Source organism: Nomascus leucogenys, unplaced genomic scaffold, assembly GCF_006542625.1.
Source record: "Nomascus leucogenys isolate Asia unplaced genomic scaffold, Asia_NLE_v1 Super-Scaffold_3019, whole genome shotgun sequence".
NCBI classification, from domain to species: domain Eukaryota; kingdom Metazoa; phylum Chordata; class Mammalia; order Primates; family Hylobatidae; genus Nomascus; species Nomascus leucogenys.
Genome location: NW_022095789.1, coordinates 1617756 through 1634471, shown reverse-complemented (window position 1 = coordinate 1634471; position 16716 = coordinate 1617756). Strand labels below are relative to the sequence as shown.

Genomic DNA, 16716 nt, shown 5'->3' with positions numbered 1-16716 from the left:
AACTCACAAATATAGCCTTCTACCTCCCTTTCACCAGACTCCCTACGGGCAAGTGTATCTAACTGGGCTCCAAGATGGAACTCTCGAGAGCTAACAGTTGATTTGCAAACTGAAGCATGCCTGCTAAGAAACTCACCCTAAAGAGGTTGCCTTGAGAGACACCAGCCTGCCCACAAAGATGCCAGCAGTCACCAGCTCTACCACTGGCAGATAAGCACCCCCTACCTTGCTCACTTCCTTCCCTGCCTTTTAAAAGTTCCTGCTTTCTGCTCCAAAGGTGAAGTGGCACATTTAAAGGCAGGATGCCTGTGCCTCTTCCCCTAAGCTAGCTTTGGAATAAATCATCTTATTTCTACTAGATCTTGATCTCGTTAATTGGACTCTGCATATGGCAAGCAACTCACCTTCTGTTCAGTTACACAATGGTGTGATCATGGCTTACTGTAGCCTTGAACTGCTAGACTCACGCAATCCTTCCATCTCAGCCTCTCAAGTAGCTAGGATTTCAACATATATTTTCTGTATTAATCCATTCTCACCCTGTACTATCTGAGACTGGGTAATTTATAAAAACCAGAGATTCAATAGGCTCACAGCTCTGCAGGCTGTACAGTAAGCATGGCTTAGGAGGCCTCAGGAAACTTATAATCATGGCAGAAGGCAAAGGGGAAGCAGGCACATCTCTACAGGGAGAACTACAAAACACTGCTGAAAGAAATCATACAGGACACAAACAAATGAAAACATTCCATGCCCAAGAATTGGAAGAATCAATACCATTAAAATGGTCACACTGCCCAAAGCAATCTACAGATTCAGTGCTCTTCCTATCAAGCTACTAATGTAATTATCCATGGAACTAGAAAAAAACTATTTAAAAATTCATCCAGAATTCATCTGGAACCAAAAAGATCCCGAATAGCCAAAGCGATCTTAAGCAAAAAGAATAAAGCTGGAGGCTTCCCATTACCCAGCTTCAAACTATACTATAAGGCTACAGTAACCAAAACAGCACGGTACTGGTACAAAAACAGACAGACAGACCAACAGAACAGGATAGAGAGCCTAGATATAAAGCCACACACCTACAGCCATCTGATCTTTGACAAAGTCAACAAAAACAAGCAATAGGGAAAGGACTCCATATTCAATAAATGGTGCTGGGATAGCTGGCTAGCCATATGCCAAAGATTGAAACTGGACCAACTTTCTTTCACCATATAGAAAAATTAACCCAAGGCTGGGCACAGTGGCTCATTGGGAGGCAGAGGTGGGCAGATCACTTGAGGTCAGGAGTTCGAGACCAGCCTGGCCAACATAGTGAAACCCCGTCTCTACTAAAAAAATACAAAAAATTAGCTGGGCATGGTGATGTGTGCCTGTAGTCCCAGCTACTCAGGAGGCTGAGGCAGGAGAATCACTTGAACCTGGGAGGCAGAGGTTGCAGTGAGCTGACATTGCACCACTACACTCCAGTCTGGGCAACAGAGCAAGACTCTGTCTCAAAAATAATAATAATAATAATAATAATAACTCAAGATGGGTTAAAGATTTAAATGTGAGACCTGAAACTATAAGAATCCAAGAAGAAAACCAGGAAACACCATTCTGGACATCAGCCTTGGGAAAGAATTTATGATTAAGTCCTCAAAAGCAATGGCAACAAAAACAAAATTTGACAAGTGGGGCCTAATTAAGCTAAAGAGCTTCTGCAGAGCAATAGTAACTATCAACAGAATAAACAGACAACCTACAGAATAGAAGAAAATATTTGCAAACTCTGCACCTGACAAAGGTCTAATATCCAAAATAGATAAGGAACTTAAACAATTGAACAAGCAAAAACCAAATAATCCCATTTAAAAATGGGTAAAAGACGTGAACAGATATTTCTCAAAAGAAGATGCCAACGAGCAGCCAACCAGCATATGAAAAAATGTTCAGCATCACTAATCATTAGAGAAATGTAAATCAAAACCACAGTGAGATACTACCTCACACCAGTCAGAAGAGCTATTATTAAAAGGTCAAAAACAGCAGCTGCTGGCAAGGCTATGGAGAAAAGAGAATGCTAATACACTGCTGCTGGGAATGTCAATTCATCCCACCACTGTGTAAAGTAGTTAGGAGGTTTCTCAAAGAACTTGAAACAGAGCTAGAGGCTGGGCGTGGTGGCTCACGCCTGTAATCACAGCACTCTGGGAGGCCGAGGCAGGCGGATCACCTGAGGTCGGGAGTTCCAGACCAGCCTGGCCAACATGGAGAAACCCTATCTCTCCTAAAAATACAAAATTAGCTGGGCGTGGTGGCGCATGCCTGTAATCCCAGCTACTTGGGAGGCTGAGGCAGGAGAATCGCTTGAACCTGGGAGGTGGAGATTGAGGTAAGCTGAGATTGCGCCACTGCACTCCAGCCTGGGCAACAAAAGCAAAACTCTATCTTCAAAAACAAAAACAAACAAACAAAAAACAGAGCTACCATTTGACCCACCAATCCCATTAGTAGATATATATTCAAAATAAAACAGATTTTTCTACCAAAAAGACACATGCACATGTATATTTATCACAGCAATGTTCACAACAGCAAAGATACAGAATCAGCCTAGGTGCCCATCAGTGGTAGACTGGATAAAGAAAATGAAGTTCAACTTGAGGGGGAGAAAAAGAGAAAAAAAACCAAAGATATAAAACATTTAATAAGTAAAAATAATTTTTTTAATATGGCACACATTCACCACAGAATACCGTGCAGCCAAAAAACCCGAAATAATGTCCTTTGCAGCAACATGGATGCAGCTGGAGGTCATCATCCTAAGCCAATTAACACAGGAACAGAAAACCAAACACTGCATGTTCTCACTTAGAAGTAGGAGCTAGGCTGGGCGCTGTGGCTCACGCCTGTAATCCCAGCATTTTGGGAGGCCGAGACAGGTGGATCACCTATGGTCAGGAGTTCAAGACCAGCCTGGCCAACATGAGAGGAGAGGAAGGGGATGAGTAGTGAAAAACTAACTGTTGGGTACTATACTGAGTACCTGGGTGGTGGGAACAATTACACCCCAAACCTCAGCATCACACAATATACCCAGGTAAAGAACCTGCACGTGTCCTCTCTGAATCCAAAATAAAAACAAATTGTTTTTTAAAAATGTTAAAAAGCAAAATGCAGAATGCTGTGCATAGTATGCTACTATTTCTGTGAAAAGAGGATAGACACTTACTAAGAAATAGGTGGAAAAAAAGGGGAAGCATAGTATTGTGTATTGTGTATACATACCGAATATTTGCAGAATGCAGTGTTGGAAGTGGATCCCATCAGTTGCTTCTTGTTAATTTTTTTTTGAGATGGAGTCTTGCTCTGTCAACCAGGCTGGGGTGCAATGGCGCAATGCTTTTCTTTTTTAATTTACATTTTTTCCCTTTCTCTCTTTCTTTCTTCTTTCTCTCTCTTTTTTTCTTTTTTCTGAGGGGGCGATTCTAAGTCTTTATTGGGAAGAATACCCACCCACCTTCCCTCACTGCAGACCATAGACACACTTGGTGTCAGGGTAGGGGGCAGGTTCAGCTGCTACTTCTTTTCCAGAGCAGGTGGCACAAAACGACCCCCCAGGTAATGGTGGCGACCGGTAGCCTGGGTTGCAGACTTTTTGGGTGCTGTGAGGGAGATGAGCAAGTCTGGCTGGATCCCTCCAGAGTTTCCCTTCTCCACATCCCATCCTGAGGGAATGTGGATGCCGGCAATGGGCACAGTGAGTCCCTCCAGGACACTCAGGATGCTGTGGAACGGTTCCCGAACATCGCCCTCGAAGCTGAAGCCGAAGATGGCATCCACCACCAGCTCATACAGCTCAATCATGACAGGCTCTGAGCTCATTTCCCCAAGGAAAGGGATGTCCATTTTCTGACACTGGGTCACCAACGCAATGAAGAGGGGCTTGTTAGGCCTTTTGGGGTAATAGGTGGTTGGCTGGTTAGCCAAAGAGTTTGAGACGTGGAGCACAGACCAGACCATCTCCTCCATTATTCCCCGGGCCACAGGTGACCAGGACAGTAGGGGGGCTCCTGGACATGGACGTGGGGGGATATGCCTTTGCGATGGCTGTGGCACAGCTCAGCCCGGCCAGCTCCATAAGTGGGTCCACGCTGAACTGGTATTCGTTCAATAGCTCCCGGCCACGGCCTGGGCTTCCTTCTGGCTCAGGTGCTTCACCGCTATGCTCGCTATGACCGCTGAATCCCAGCGGCCACTCGAGTTTAGCCGCTGCGGTCCCCACTAGGTGGGTCCTGAGCGGCAGGTGCTGGTCTGGCTTTTGATTCGCGGCAGGCGCGAGCCGCAACCAGCAGCGCCCGCAGGCCGGACATCCTGCTCGCAGAGCGCGCGCCCCTGGCCCAGCGCGACGCGACCCCGGCGCATCATTTTTTCTTTCTTTAATTTTGTTGTTGTTATTGTTGTTGCTGTTGAGACAGAAGTCTTGTTTGTTGCCCAGGCTGCTGATAAACTTCTGGGCTCAAGTGATCCTCCCACCTCGGCCTTCCAAAACACTGGGATTACCGGCGTGAGCCACGGCCCCAGCCTCAGCTGTTGCATCTGATTGGAAAAACGTGTAGGCACCAGCACCGTCTAAATCAGAGGTCAGCGAACTACGACCCGCGGACCCATGCTTGCTTGTTTGTTTGTTTTGAGACAGTCTCACACTGTCACCCAGGCTGATGTGCAGTGGCACGATCTCAGCTCGCTGCAACCTCCGCCTCCCTGGTTCAAGCGATTCTCCTGCCTCAGCCTCCCGCAGGCACTCGCCACCATGCTCGGCTAATTTTTTGTATTTTTAGTAGAGACGGGGTTCCACTATGTTGGCCAGGCTGGTCTCGATTTCCAGACCTCGTGATCTGCCCGCCTCAGCCTCCCAAAGTGCTGGGATTACAGGCCTGAACCACCGCACCTGGCCCCCATGTTTTTATAAATAAAGTTTTATTGGTACATAGCCACCCCATTTGATTACATATTGTCTCTGGGTGCTTTCCTACTACAACAGCAGGGCTGAGTAGTTACAATAGAGACTGTATAGTCCACGGAGCCTAAAATGTTTACTGTCTGGCCCTTAACAGAGAACATCTTCTGACCCCAATCTAAATCAATTGGACTGACACTCAAGCCCTTTGCCTAGCAAGCCCCAAACACCCTCAGCCCAGTTCTCCACGCCTCCCGCAATCCCCCATTCTGGCCTGGCTGCTCTCCTCTCTGTCTTTCACGAAGAAAGAGAAAAACAGATGCCTCCTTATCTCAAGAGAAAAGGAAGGCCAGAGCAGCGCCAGGTGTCTGTTGCTGGAGAATGAGCACAGGTGAGAAGGGGGGAGACGCACTGCTCCCTGCCTTTCCTCCTCTTCTTGGCCAGCTGGAAGCCAGAGGCTGAACAGGTGCCAAGGAATGAATGAATGAGGGAGGGCTGCCTGGGTTCTCCTCCCACCTCGGAACCTGATTTGCTCAGCGGTCTGGGCCCGGCCTCCGTCATTCCACTCTGTTGACGGGAGGGTGAATCAATGGGCTCTAAAGACCCTTCACTAGAAGTGGGCTCACTTTCTGGGGCAGGAGCGTGGCCTCTCTGCCTCCTGGGAAGCGAGCATTGTCGTAAGAAGAAGTACAGGAGACGACTCCCAGAACCAAAGCCCGCCCTGACTGCTGCTGGCGATTCCACACTGTTCCACGAGGTGGCGGTACAGGCGAGGGAGAGGAGGCCACAGCGGGCTCCCGGGCGACGGGGCCACGCACGGTGGCTCAAGCAGTACAATGCCACCTGCTTTCCCCGCCCGTCACACCTCAGTGGGAGGTGGAGGCCTTTCTGCCACAGCTCACAGATCTCCATTCCCATTTCCACCATAGGTCTCCCGGTTCCAGCTGCGGCCCACTTACTCTACATGCACTTGGCTCTCCCAACAGCCTGATGAGGTAGGGACCCTTATTATCCATCCCGAGTCCCCTGGACCTCTTTCTTCTGCCAGCCTGCCCTGCCTGCCCTCTACATTGGTTTTCTTTTCTTTTCTTTTCTTTTTCTTTCTCCTTCCTTCCTTTCTCTTTTTTTTGAGATGGAGTGTTGCTCTGTCACCAGGCTGGAGTGCAGTGGCACAATCTCGGCTCACTGCAACCTCCGCCTCCCGGGTTCAAGCGACTCTCCTGCCTCAGCCTCCCGAGTAGCTGGGATTACAGGCGCCCGCCACCACGCCCAGCTAATTTTTGTATTTTTGGTAGAGACAGGGTTTCACCATGTTGGCCAGGCTGGTCTTGAACTTCTGGCCTCAAGTGATCCACCTGCCTTGGCCTCCCAAAGTGCTGGGATTACAAGTGTGAGCCACCATGCCAGGTCCCTATGTTGGCTTTCACTGAAGTGAATGTGTCCAGAAATCTGGTGTATTCGCTCCCCATTGCTGCTGTAACAACTGGCCACAAAGTGGCTGAGAACGACACCCATGTATTATCTCGAGGGTCTGTACGTCAGAAGTTCTGGAGGTCAGGGCTTGGGCTGAAGGTTCACATCAAAGTCTCCACCTGCCGTGATCTCATCTGGTGCTTGGAATCCCCTTCCAGGCTCACTCCTCTTGCTGGAAGAGTTCAGTTCCTGGTGACTGTAGGACCTGTGTCCCGCCTCCTGTCATCCAGCCACTCTCAGCTCCTGTGGTTGCTTTTTAGTCCTCACATATGGTCCCCCCTCCTAACAGCCGGGAGCAGCATTCAGATCCTGCTTGCTCTTGGGATCTCCATCATTGCCCCGCTGCCGCCAGAGAAAGCGCTCTGCTTTAAGGCCTGAAGGGATTACACTGGGCTAACCCGGATAATCCCGGATTGTCTCCCTGTCTGAGTGAACTGTGCCAAATAAGAAGACATGCAGGAGTGACGGCTCCTCATACTCACAGGTTCTGGGCAGGGCATCTCTGGGGGGCTATCTTAGAAATTCTGTCTGCCTGACCCATCCTCTTGCTCCACTGCCACACCCCATATCTCAAAGTCCTGTCATGTCCTGTATATCGCTCTCACCAACTCCCTTAGCTCAGCCTCACGGCCACCATGCTGGGCCAGGCCACACTCGCAGCTCCCTCGCCGCTCTCACTCTTTTCCCTCTTCCCCAGGCATCCTGCCCACCCTCTGGTTCCCCTGCTATAGCCTAGATGCTCTTCCAAAAACACAGAGCTAACCATGCTGCTCCCCAATTTAAAATCCTGTAGTGGTACCCCAGGAGCTTCAGGGGATGAACAAAAGTCCGTAAAAGTCATTTGTTCAAATGATTTCTGAGGGCAGACTCCACCAGGCACCTCCTGTAGCTTCCTGCCTTGTAGGATGGGGAGATACAACCATGACGAAGGCTGCAGTAAGCACTAAGGGTGGCTGTTCCAGCCGGCCCTGCCCTCGTTCCCTCCTCACCCCTAGGTCTTCCCAGTACCCTCCTCCTCTACCCTGTCACATCCAACAAATCCCGTAGGGAGCACTTTTCCCAGATCCCTTCCTAGATTCCAGTTCTATATTGCCCCCACAGCTGGTACTTCCCCGTGCAGAACCCTTGGGAGACCAGGACTCTTGTCTAGCTCACCATGGCTCCCCTGATGCCCAGCACAGTGTTGGGCACATAAAGACGCTCAGTAAGTTGTTTTGAATGAATGGAAAGTCCAATATGCACGGTGCAGATCCAAACCTCGTGAGATTCCCTTTACTCCTAGTAATTGTCTGCCTTATGCCAGTGATTTTTCAGTGAACCTTTAGGGGCCAATGGTCCTGGCCCCCACAGCTCCATGGCACAAAGTCTGGAAGGAGGCTGGGTGTGGTGGCTCACACCTATAGCCCAGCACTTTGGGAGGCCGAGGTGGCAGATCACTTGAGGTCAGGAGTTCAAGACCAGCCTGGGCAACATGGTGAAACCCCGTCTCTACTAAAAATACAAAAATTAGTCGGGCATGGTGGCATGCCTGTAGTCCCAGCTACTTGGGAGGCTGAGGCACGGGAATCACTTGAACCCGGGAGGCAGGGGTTGCAGTGAACCGAGATAGTGCCACTGCACTCCAGCCTGGGTGACGGAGGGAGACTGTCTCAAAAACAAACAACAACAAGAAAAAGCAAAGTCTGGGCCGGGCGCGGTGGCACATGCCTGTAATTCCAGCACTTTGAGAGGCCAAGGCGGGCAGATCGTGAGGTCAGGAGATCGAGACCATCCTGGCTAACGTGGTGAAACCACGTCTCTACTCAAAATACAAAAAATTAGCCGGGGTGGTGGCGGGCGCCTGTAGTCCCAGCTACTCGGGAGGCTGAGGCAGGAGAATGGCGTGAACCCGGGAGGCGGAGCTGGCAGTGAGCTGAGATTGCGCCACTGCACTCCAGCCTGGGCGACAGAGCGAGACTCCGTCTGAAAATAAATAAATAAATCCTCCTCAATTTTTTAAAAGATCGACCTTGGTCCCTCTAGATCCAACTTTCTCACTTTATGGTGAAGCACTGACGCCCAGAGAGACTAAATGACTTGCGTAAAGTCATTTGTCATTTAGAGCCCTGGACTAGTGTCCATTAACCTTTATGTTATCAGTCACTGTACACTGCTTAAAGTAAGCTTAGCTGGGCACAGTAGCTCACGCTTGTAATCCTAGCACTTTGAGAGGCCGAGGTGGGCAGATCATGTGAGGTCAGGAGTTTGAGGCCAGCCTGGCTAACATGGTGAACCTCTGTCTCTACTAAAATACAAAAATTAGCCAGGTGTGGTGGTGCATGCCTGTAATCCTAGCTACTTGGGAGGCTGAGGCATGAGACTCACTTGAACCCGGGAGGCAGAGGTTGCAGTGAGCCAAGATTGCGCCACTACACTCCAGCTGGGGCAACAGAGCGAGACTCCATCTCCAAAAAAAAAAAAGAAAAAAGAAAATAAAAAAGTAAGCTCAAATAGTAGCCATTCTAACAAAATCAATAAAGTAATAAAGTCACGCAAAAAACTTGGGTTCAGAACAGATTTCTGAGTCTGGTTTCAGAAAAACACGGTGTGTTGGCTGGGCGTGGTGGCTCACACCTGTATTCCCAGCACTTTGGGAGGCTGAGACAGGCAGATTACAAGGTCAGGAGATCGAGACCATCCTGGCTAACACAGTGAAACCCCGTCTCTACTCAAAATACAAAAGATTAGCTGGGTGTAGTGGCAGGCACCTGTAGTCCCAGCCACTCGGGAGGCTGAGGCAGGAGAATGGTGTGAACCCGGGAGGCGGAGCTTGCAGTGAGCCAAGATCAGGCCACTGTACTCCAGCCTGGGTGACAGAGCAAGACTCCATCTCAAAAAAAGAAAAAAAAAAAAAAAAATATATATATATATATGAAATACACAGTGTGTTAACAACAAAAAAAGAAAACAGGACAGGTGTGGTGGCTTACATCTGTAATCCCAACACTTTGGGAGGCCAAGGCGAGTGGATCACTTGAGGTCAGGAGTTCGAGGCCAGCCTGGCCAACATGGTAAAACCCTATCTCTCCTAAAAATACAAAAATTAGCTGAGCATGGTGGCGGGTGCCTGTCATCCCAGCTACTTGGGAGGCTGAGGCAGTAGGATCACTTGAACCTGGGAGGCAGATATTGCAGTGAGCTGAGATCATGCCACAGCCTGGGTGACAAAGGGAGACTCTGTCTTAAAAAAAAAAAGGTGGGGGGGCCGGGCGCGGTGGCTCACGCCTGTAATCCCAGCACTTTGGGAGGCCGAGGCGGGCAGATCACAAGGTCAGGAGATCGAGACCATCCTGGCTAACATGGTGAAACCCCGTCTCTATTAAAAATACAAAAAATTAGCTGAGCGTGGTGGGCGCCTGTAGTCCCAGCTACTCGGAGAGGCTGAGGCAGGAGAATGGTGTGAACCTGGGAAGCAGAGCTTGCAGTGAGCTGAGATCGCGCCACTGCACTCCAGCCTGGGCCAAAGTGCAAGACTCCATCTCAAAAAAAAAGAGAAAAAAGAAAACACTGTGGTTTTCTGAAGACATATATATTTGTTCTCAGCACTTCATTGTCTTATGGCTCAAAATGCAGACACGCGTGACCTGGGCCAAGCTGAGGTTACTATACTTTCACTATTTACATATCCTTTTGAGCTAAAGTCAAATGTCAAATCACAGGTATGGGTAAAGTCTGGGCTTGGAGACAAGTGGACCTGGGTTCAAATCCAGCTTTGTGTGAGCTGCACCAAACTATTCACCTTTATGTGTGTCAGTAAATTGTGAATATAAAGTTATATATTCCTGGTAAAAGGATGGTAAAGTCTTTATCTTTACCATAGAGGTATTTTTTGATGAGCACTGAATGTGATATTGTATGTAATATGCTCACCATATCAATGTTAACTTTCTTTTTCCTTCCATGTAAGAGCTGAAGGGACTTCACAACCGAGGCTCTGACTGAGGTCAGTCAAGCGAGCCCATTTGTTTGAATTTGTTTGAACTGGGTTTCTCAGGAATGAAATTCTCCATCACTCTGCCGGACAGAGTTCATTGTGCCCCATGCACACAACTGGCAGTACTTCTCCCCTTGGTGAACCTGGCACATTTTCATCTGTCCTAAAAGGCAGAAACACCACTCAGAAACAAGAACAGAAAGCCACCCTGCAGAATCCTGCCAGCTGTGTGCTCGGAGGAGGTCACAAGAGCTGCTCTCACAGACCCCACCTGACACTCAAGAAAGGATTCCCAGGGAGGGGCAGAACCGCTATCACAAGACAGAAGAGGAGGAAGAAGAGTGGGGAGAGTATGGGGGTAGGGAATATTACAGCAAAGTTGTCAGCAGGAAGGCAAAAGCTGACAGTAACCTAAAGCTCAGGAACGAGCTATCTTTTCTCAAGAAATCGCAAAACAAAAACCTTTAAAGGATCAATTTTTTTTTACATTGTATATACAAACATCATTTGCTTTCAAATTGTTTTCTATTGTTTATATAGCATGTTGACTGATGACTGATATATTTTTCTATTTGTGAAGAGTTTGGGGAAGCTCTAAAGTTAGGATGGATTACATCATAATTTCTCTTATTAAAATACTAAATTTTAGGTCTGGGGGCCCCGCCCCCTCCGGCCCCGATTCCCAGGGCTCCGCCCCTCGCCTCACATTCCCTCGGTTCCGCCCTAATCCGTTCCGCCCAGTCCCTTGGTCCGGGGATGGCCCCGCCCTGAGGGCCGTGACTCCGCCCCTCTCCGCTCTCCGTAGTTACGGAGCTGAGTGTCAACGATTGGGCTGAGTCGGAGACTTCCTTTCCTGATTGGCCGTGTTGTACGGCGGCTTCTCGCGCAGCTGAGGACCTGGAAGTGATGCCTAAAGCTGCGGACCGCGTGGGCTCGCCTCCCTGGGACTAGGTTTCAGCGGCCGCTGCGATGACAAAAATAAAGGCCGATCCCGACGGGCCCGAGGCTCAGGCGGAGGCGTGTTCCGGGGAGCGCACCTACCAGGAGCTGCTGGTCAACCAGAACCCCATCGCGCAGCCCCTGGCTTCTCGCCGCCTCACGCGGAAGCTCTACAAATGCATCAAGAAAGGTGAGGCGGACGCCGGCGTGGCCGGGATGGGGGCGCGGGTGGCTGAGCGAGGCCCCCGACCGACTCTTCTGTCGTTGCAGCGGTGAAGCAGAAGCAGATTCGGCGCGGGGTCAAAGAGGTTCAGAAATTTGTCAACAAAGGAGAAAAAGGGTAAGAACATTCCTTCCTCTGGATTTTGCATTTCTAAACGTTAACGGAGAAATCTCTACTTAGTAGGTGCGCAGTAAAAAGGTTGACTCTGACCTAGCCCCATATACAGAAGCCAATCAAGCAGTCGGTAAGGTCCCTTTGGTACAATACCGGTACAACAATACTGGTACATCACGTGTGCCAGCTCAAAGTGAATTCCAAAGTGAAGCGAATTGTGTAAGCCAAGTCCGTTAGGGTAGACCCACCTTCATTAATTCAGGAACCCTCCTCCCCGGCTCCGCTTCTTGCCTCAGATTACCTCCGGCCCCTGCCCTAATCCTCTCAGCCCTGAATCTCAGTCCTAGGGATGACCCCTCTCCAGCTCTGTATTTAAGGAACTGAGCGTTAACGTTTTTGTTTGTTTTTGAGATGGGTCTAGCTCTCACCCAGGTTGGAGTGCAGTGATGCGATCACAGCTCACTGCAGCCTCGTCCCCCTGGGCTCAAGCGATCCTCCCACCTCAGCCTCCCGAGTGGCTGAGACCACAGGCTTGCGCCACTAGGCCTGGCTAATTGTTGTTATTGTTGTTTTGCAGATACAGAGGAGTCTCACCATGTTGCCCGGGCTGGTCTTGAACTCCTGGGCTCAAGGAATTCTCCTGCCGCGGCCTCCCGAAGCGTTGGGATTACAGGCATGAGCCACCGCACCTGGCAGCCTTAACAATTGAATGTACTCTTTTTCAGGCACTGTGCTATGGGGGAAACAGTGACATTCATTGATCAGATAATGACACACACGCAAATAATTACACGTTGTGATCGATAGCCATGAAGGAAAATAACAAGAGTGCAATGATAATTACTTCATCACCGCACTTTTCTTAATGGCATTTATCAAAGTTTGAACCTTGTTTACACTTTTCTTCCCTTTATCACCCTCTCAGGCCAGATGGTAAGTGCCTTCAGAACAGGGCCTCCTTGCTTTATCCCAAGAAGTGAAACTGTAGGTGCTCAAGAGATCAATAATGTTGGGCAGAGTCGATGCTCAGCGGTATCTGACCTAGCTGGGGAGGGCACATCAGGGGAGGTTTCCCTCAGCAGGCCCATTTAAGCTGAGCTCTTAAGACACAGGGATTAATTTGGGGGTGGGTGGGAGGATCCTGCCAGAAGAGAGTGGGCCTTGGGGCAGGAGAGGGTCTGGTGAGCACAAGTGCTACCTTCTTAGGGGGCTTTGCAGGCCACAGTAAATTTAGTTTTTATACTCAATGCTTTGGAGGCTCTTGGGGGTTAAAGCCAGGAAGTGACATAATTTTTATTATTTTTTACACCCTAAGATTTTTCTGACAATTGAAGGAAGGATTAGAGAGGTACAAGTAGGTTTGGGAAAGTTCAGGTAGTAGACTGCTGTAGTCCTGGAGAGGTGATGGTGGAGACAGAGTTAAAGGGGACAGACTTGAAAGGACTTTTAGATGTGGAGAATGGGGAGGTATTGACGACTTCTAGGTTTAGACACGCCCAGCTGGAGGGACAGAGGGCCCAATCTGAGATGTGAACAGTGGAGGGGGACCAGATTTGTGTAGAAAGATCACAAGTTTGGTTTTGGTTAAGTTTTTGAGGTGCTGTAGAAACACATGACTTCCACCCCTCCCCACACCAGGAGAACCGTCAAATAGGCAGATGGCTATAGGGGTTTGGAGCATGGAAGAGAGAGGGCCAGGCTGGAGATAGTAGATCTGGGAGTTTTCAGCACATAGATGGCACCTGACCCCACGGCAGTGGCTCCGGTCAGCCAGGAAGAAGGTACTGAGAGGAGAGGGCAGCCGAGGACAAGGCTGTGAGGAACACTCACAGTTAAAGGCGCTTAACAGAAGGGGAGCCGGCAGAGAGCCCAGAGGAGCACTAGGAGTGTGGAAGAGTTCTTTCATTCGAGGGCTCTGTCCTTGTGTGTCTGCCTGTTATCCGGCATGAGAGAGCAGACTTTTCCTTCTGTGTCTTCAGGCTCCTGAGGCCCTTGCCCCCCAGTCTTGAAACCTGGCCAGCTAGGAACCCTGGCTGAGGAGTCTCTGGCCAGCTTTCATTGCCTCACTGTCACTCTTGAGACAGAGCCCATGCTTCTTAGCCTGGTACTCAAGGCCTTGGGGGTGTCCCCTGCCAGACTCTCCGGCTGTGTCTGGTGCCATTCTGATTCTCCCACCACATGCTCTTCCCCCGCCCCAGCCCCTCCATGGGCTGCCTGACACGCAGTCATCCATCAGCGTGCTGTTCAAGTGTCACCCCCTGGTTGAACCCTTTGTTGACTCTCCAGAGAGCTGAGCTCATACACCTTGGCACCCATCCTGTACTTCACCTGTCCGAGCACTACATCACTTTGGTGGCACCTATATGTTGCCAAGAGGTAGAGATCACCCCCAAAGAGTGCACTCAGCAAACACAGTTTTGTCTCTACCCCTGAGACCCAGCCCAGGGCGGCACTTAATACTGAGAGGAGGAAGGAGCAAGCCAGAAATGACAGTGTTTTCTCTCCTTTCAGGATCATGGTTTTGGCAGGAGACACACTGCCCATTGAGGTATACTGCCATCTCCCAGTCATGTGTGAGGACCGAAATCTGCCCTATGTCTATATCCCCTCTAAGACGGTAAGGAGCACATGGCCCCCTGACCTTGCTCAGCACTGCTGGGATAGTCTGCCGTAGCAGGAGAGTGTGGGAAAGAGCCGGGAGTGTTGGAGCTAAGACAGGCCTGGATGGATTCTCGGCCCCATGTCTTCTTAGTTTTGGGACTACAAATAAGTTACTTCTTGCATTTCAGTTCCCATCTTGTAAAATGGGAATCCCAGCCCAGGCGCTGTGGCTCACACCTGTAATCCTAGTGCTTTGGGAGGCCAAGACAGGAGGATCAGTTAAGGACAGGAGTTCAGGCCGGGCGCGGTGGCTCATGCTTGTAATCCCAGCACTTTGGGAGGCCGAGGCGGGCGGATCACGAGGTCAGGAGATCAAGACCACGGTGAAACCCCGTCTCTACTAAAAATACAAAAAAAATTAGCCAGGTGTGGTGGCGGGCACCTGTAGTCCCAGCTACTCAGAGAGGCTGAGGCAGGAGAATGGCGTGAACCCGGGAGGCAGAGCTTGCAGTGAGCCAAGATTGCACCACTGCACTCCAGCCTGGGTGACAGAGCGAGACTCCATCTCAAAAAAAAGGACAGGAGTTCAGGAATAACCTGCGCAACAAAGTGAGACTCCATCTCTACAAAAAAAATTTTTCTAATTAGCTGGGTGTGGTGGCACATGCCTGTAATCCCAGCCACTTGGGAGGCTAACGCAGGAGATCACTTGAGCCCAGGAGTTCAAGGCTGCAGTGAGCCATGATCATACACTGCATGACAGAGTGAGGTCCTGTCTCAAAAAAAAAAAAAAAAAAAAAAAAAAAAGGCTGGGGGTGGATCTTGGGTACCTACAGCATCACTTCTTGGGATAAAGCAGGGAGAGGCCCTGTTCTGAAGGAACTTAACGTTTGGCCTGATGGTAAGAAACGAAGTCAGTTATCTGTGGACTATGAGAAAAAAAAAGAGATAGATGTATGTGAACGAGCTTTGTAAGCTAAGATGCTTCACCCATGTTAGTCCGGTTAGGTGGGTTTAGGGTCAGAGGGACCTGTAGCTGTCTTATCTTATGTAGTAGGGGCCAGATCTGAGGCACAGGAAGTGGGGGTGGCAGGGACCGGGACAGCCCCTGCTGGGCTGGAGCCCTTTCATAGTTGCCATGTGGGAATATAGGCCCTGTGTGGCTGGACCATGCCTTCAAAGTCTCATTGAGTTTAAATGATGGCACCCAATTCAAGATGCTTTTAAATGGAACATGGACCGAACAGAACATGGCTGTGGGCCACGTTAGGCTGGTGGGTCATCAGTTGGTGACTTCCTGGCATACAGGTTGTACAGCCTTTTTTCCAAACAGCACTTCTTTCCCCTCTGTAGGACCTGGGTGCAGCCGCAGGCTCCAAGCGCCCCACCTGTGTGATAATGGTCAAGCCCCATGAGGAGTACCAGGAGGCTTACGACGAGTGCCTGGAGGAGGTGCAGTCCCTGCCTCTACCCCTATGACGGGCTCCGGTAGCACCTGGGCACCTGCCGCTGGAAGCCGCTGGGCTGGTAGCAGGACGACTGGCTGTCCTCCTGCCCACCCACACTGAGGGCATCTTCCCAGTTCCCCAAGGCACGCCTTCTTCCCAGGCAGCTCTAACAGCCCTTTCATGAAGGTAATGCCAGTCTTCTGTCCATCAGTGCCATTTCCTGTAGAACTAAAGGCTGTTCCAAGAATGTGAGGTGGGGAAAGTAAATGCTAAGACTAAAATGTGGTGAGTCTGTGGGTGTTTTCTTCAGCAGCAGCTGCTGGTTGGGCCGACGAGTTGGTGGGCAGGAAGAGTGAAGCAGTCTTCCTCACCAGAGAGCCCGAAGGACTCCGAGGGTTCTGTGCTAATGCTCAGCTGCCCGGGGCCAGGTGCTTTGGCTCAAGCTGAGAACTGATCCTGCTGCTACCCCAGCGTTTTCAACTCCCTTTTCCAGGGTAGACGGGGGCTGTGAGGTAAGGCAGGGGGCCCAGACCCACTTCATGGAAGCCTAAAGCCCCCACATCAGGAACACCCCCATTCCTAACTTTCCCCCAGGAGCCTTAAATGCCACTGTGAAGCTTATGGAAGCAGTTTACCCACCCACACAGCAAATTTTAAATAGGAATATGAAGCTAAAATGCACCCCCCAGGCTCTTAACATAATGGCCCTAGTAACCCAATCCCTTCAAACATTTTAGACTTGGGGCCCCTTCCTGCTGTCAGAGGCCCTGCACGGGACTCAGTATGCATAGCAGCCAAGCTCAGGCACCCTGGAATAAACTGGAAATAGCTTGGGCTTGAGGGTCAGATCTGGTTAAAACTCCAAGCTCTCTCCTTTCTAAGCTGTGAGCCCTGTTGTGCAAGTTACTTCATTTTCCTGAATCCCATTACACGGATTTCTCCTATGGAGGTAGTAAGATCTGGTATGGGTATATGTAAAAGCACCTTGCCCGGG

At 50.0% G+C, this 16716-nt stretch overlaps 1 protein-coding gene and 1 pseudogene across 2 annotated transcripts; one reads left to right on the top strand and one right to left on the bottom strand.

Annotated features, from left to right (window-relative positions):
• Positions 1–3517: 3517 nt before the first annotated feature.
• On the bottom strand, positions 3518–5624 carry LOC100606430 (annotated as a pseudogene).
• A 5588-nt stretch (positions 5625–11212) lies between these two features.
• NHP2 (NHP2 ribonucleoprotein) lies at positions 11213–16003 on the top strand. 2 transcript variants are annotated; one of them, XM_030808458.1, is made up of 4 exons: positions 11213–11526; positions 11607–11676; positions 14185–14290; positions 15628–16003. In XM_030808458.1, the coding sequence occupies exons 1-4, from the start codon at positions 11367–11369 to the stop codon at positions 15751–15753; spliced, it is 462 nt and encodes a 153-aa protein (XP_030664318.1). In that variant the 5' UTR covers positions 11213–11366; the 3' UTR covers positions 15754–16003. The 2 variants fall into 2 exon arrangements, with proteins under 2 accessions (XP_030664318.1, XP_030664319.1); XM_030808459.1 differs by lacking the exon at positions 14185–14290 and having other exon boundaries at positions 11229–11526.
• The last annotated feature ends 713 nt before the right edge of the window (positions 16004–16716 follow it).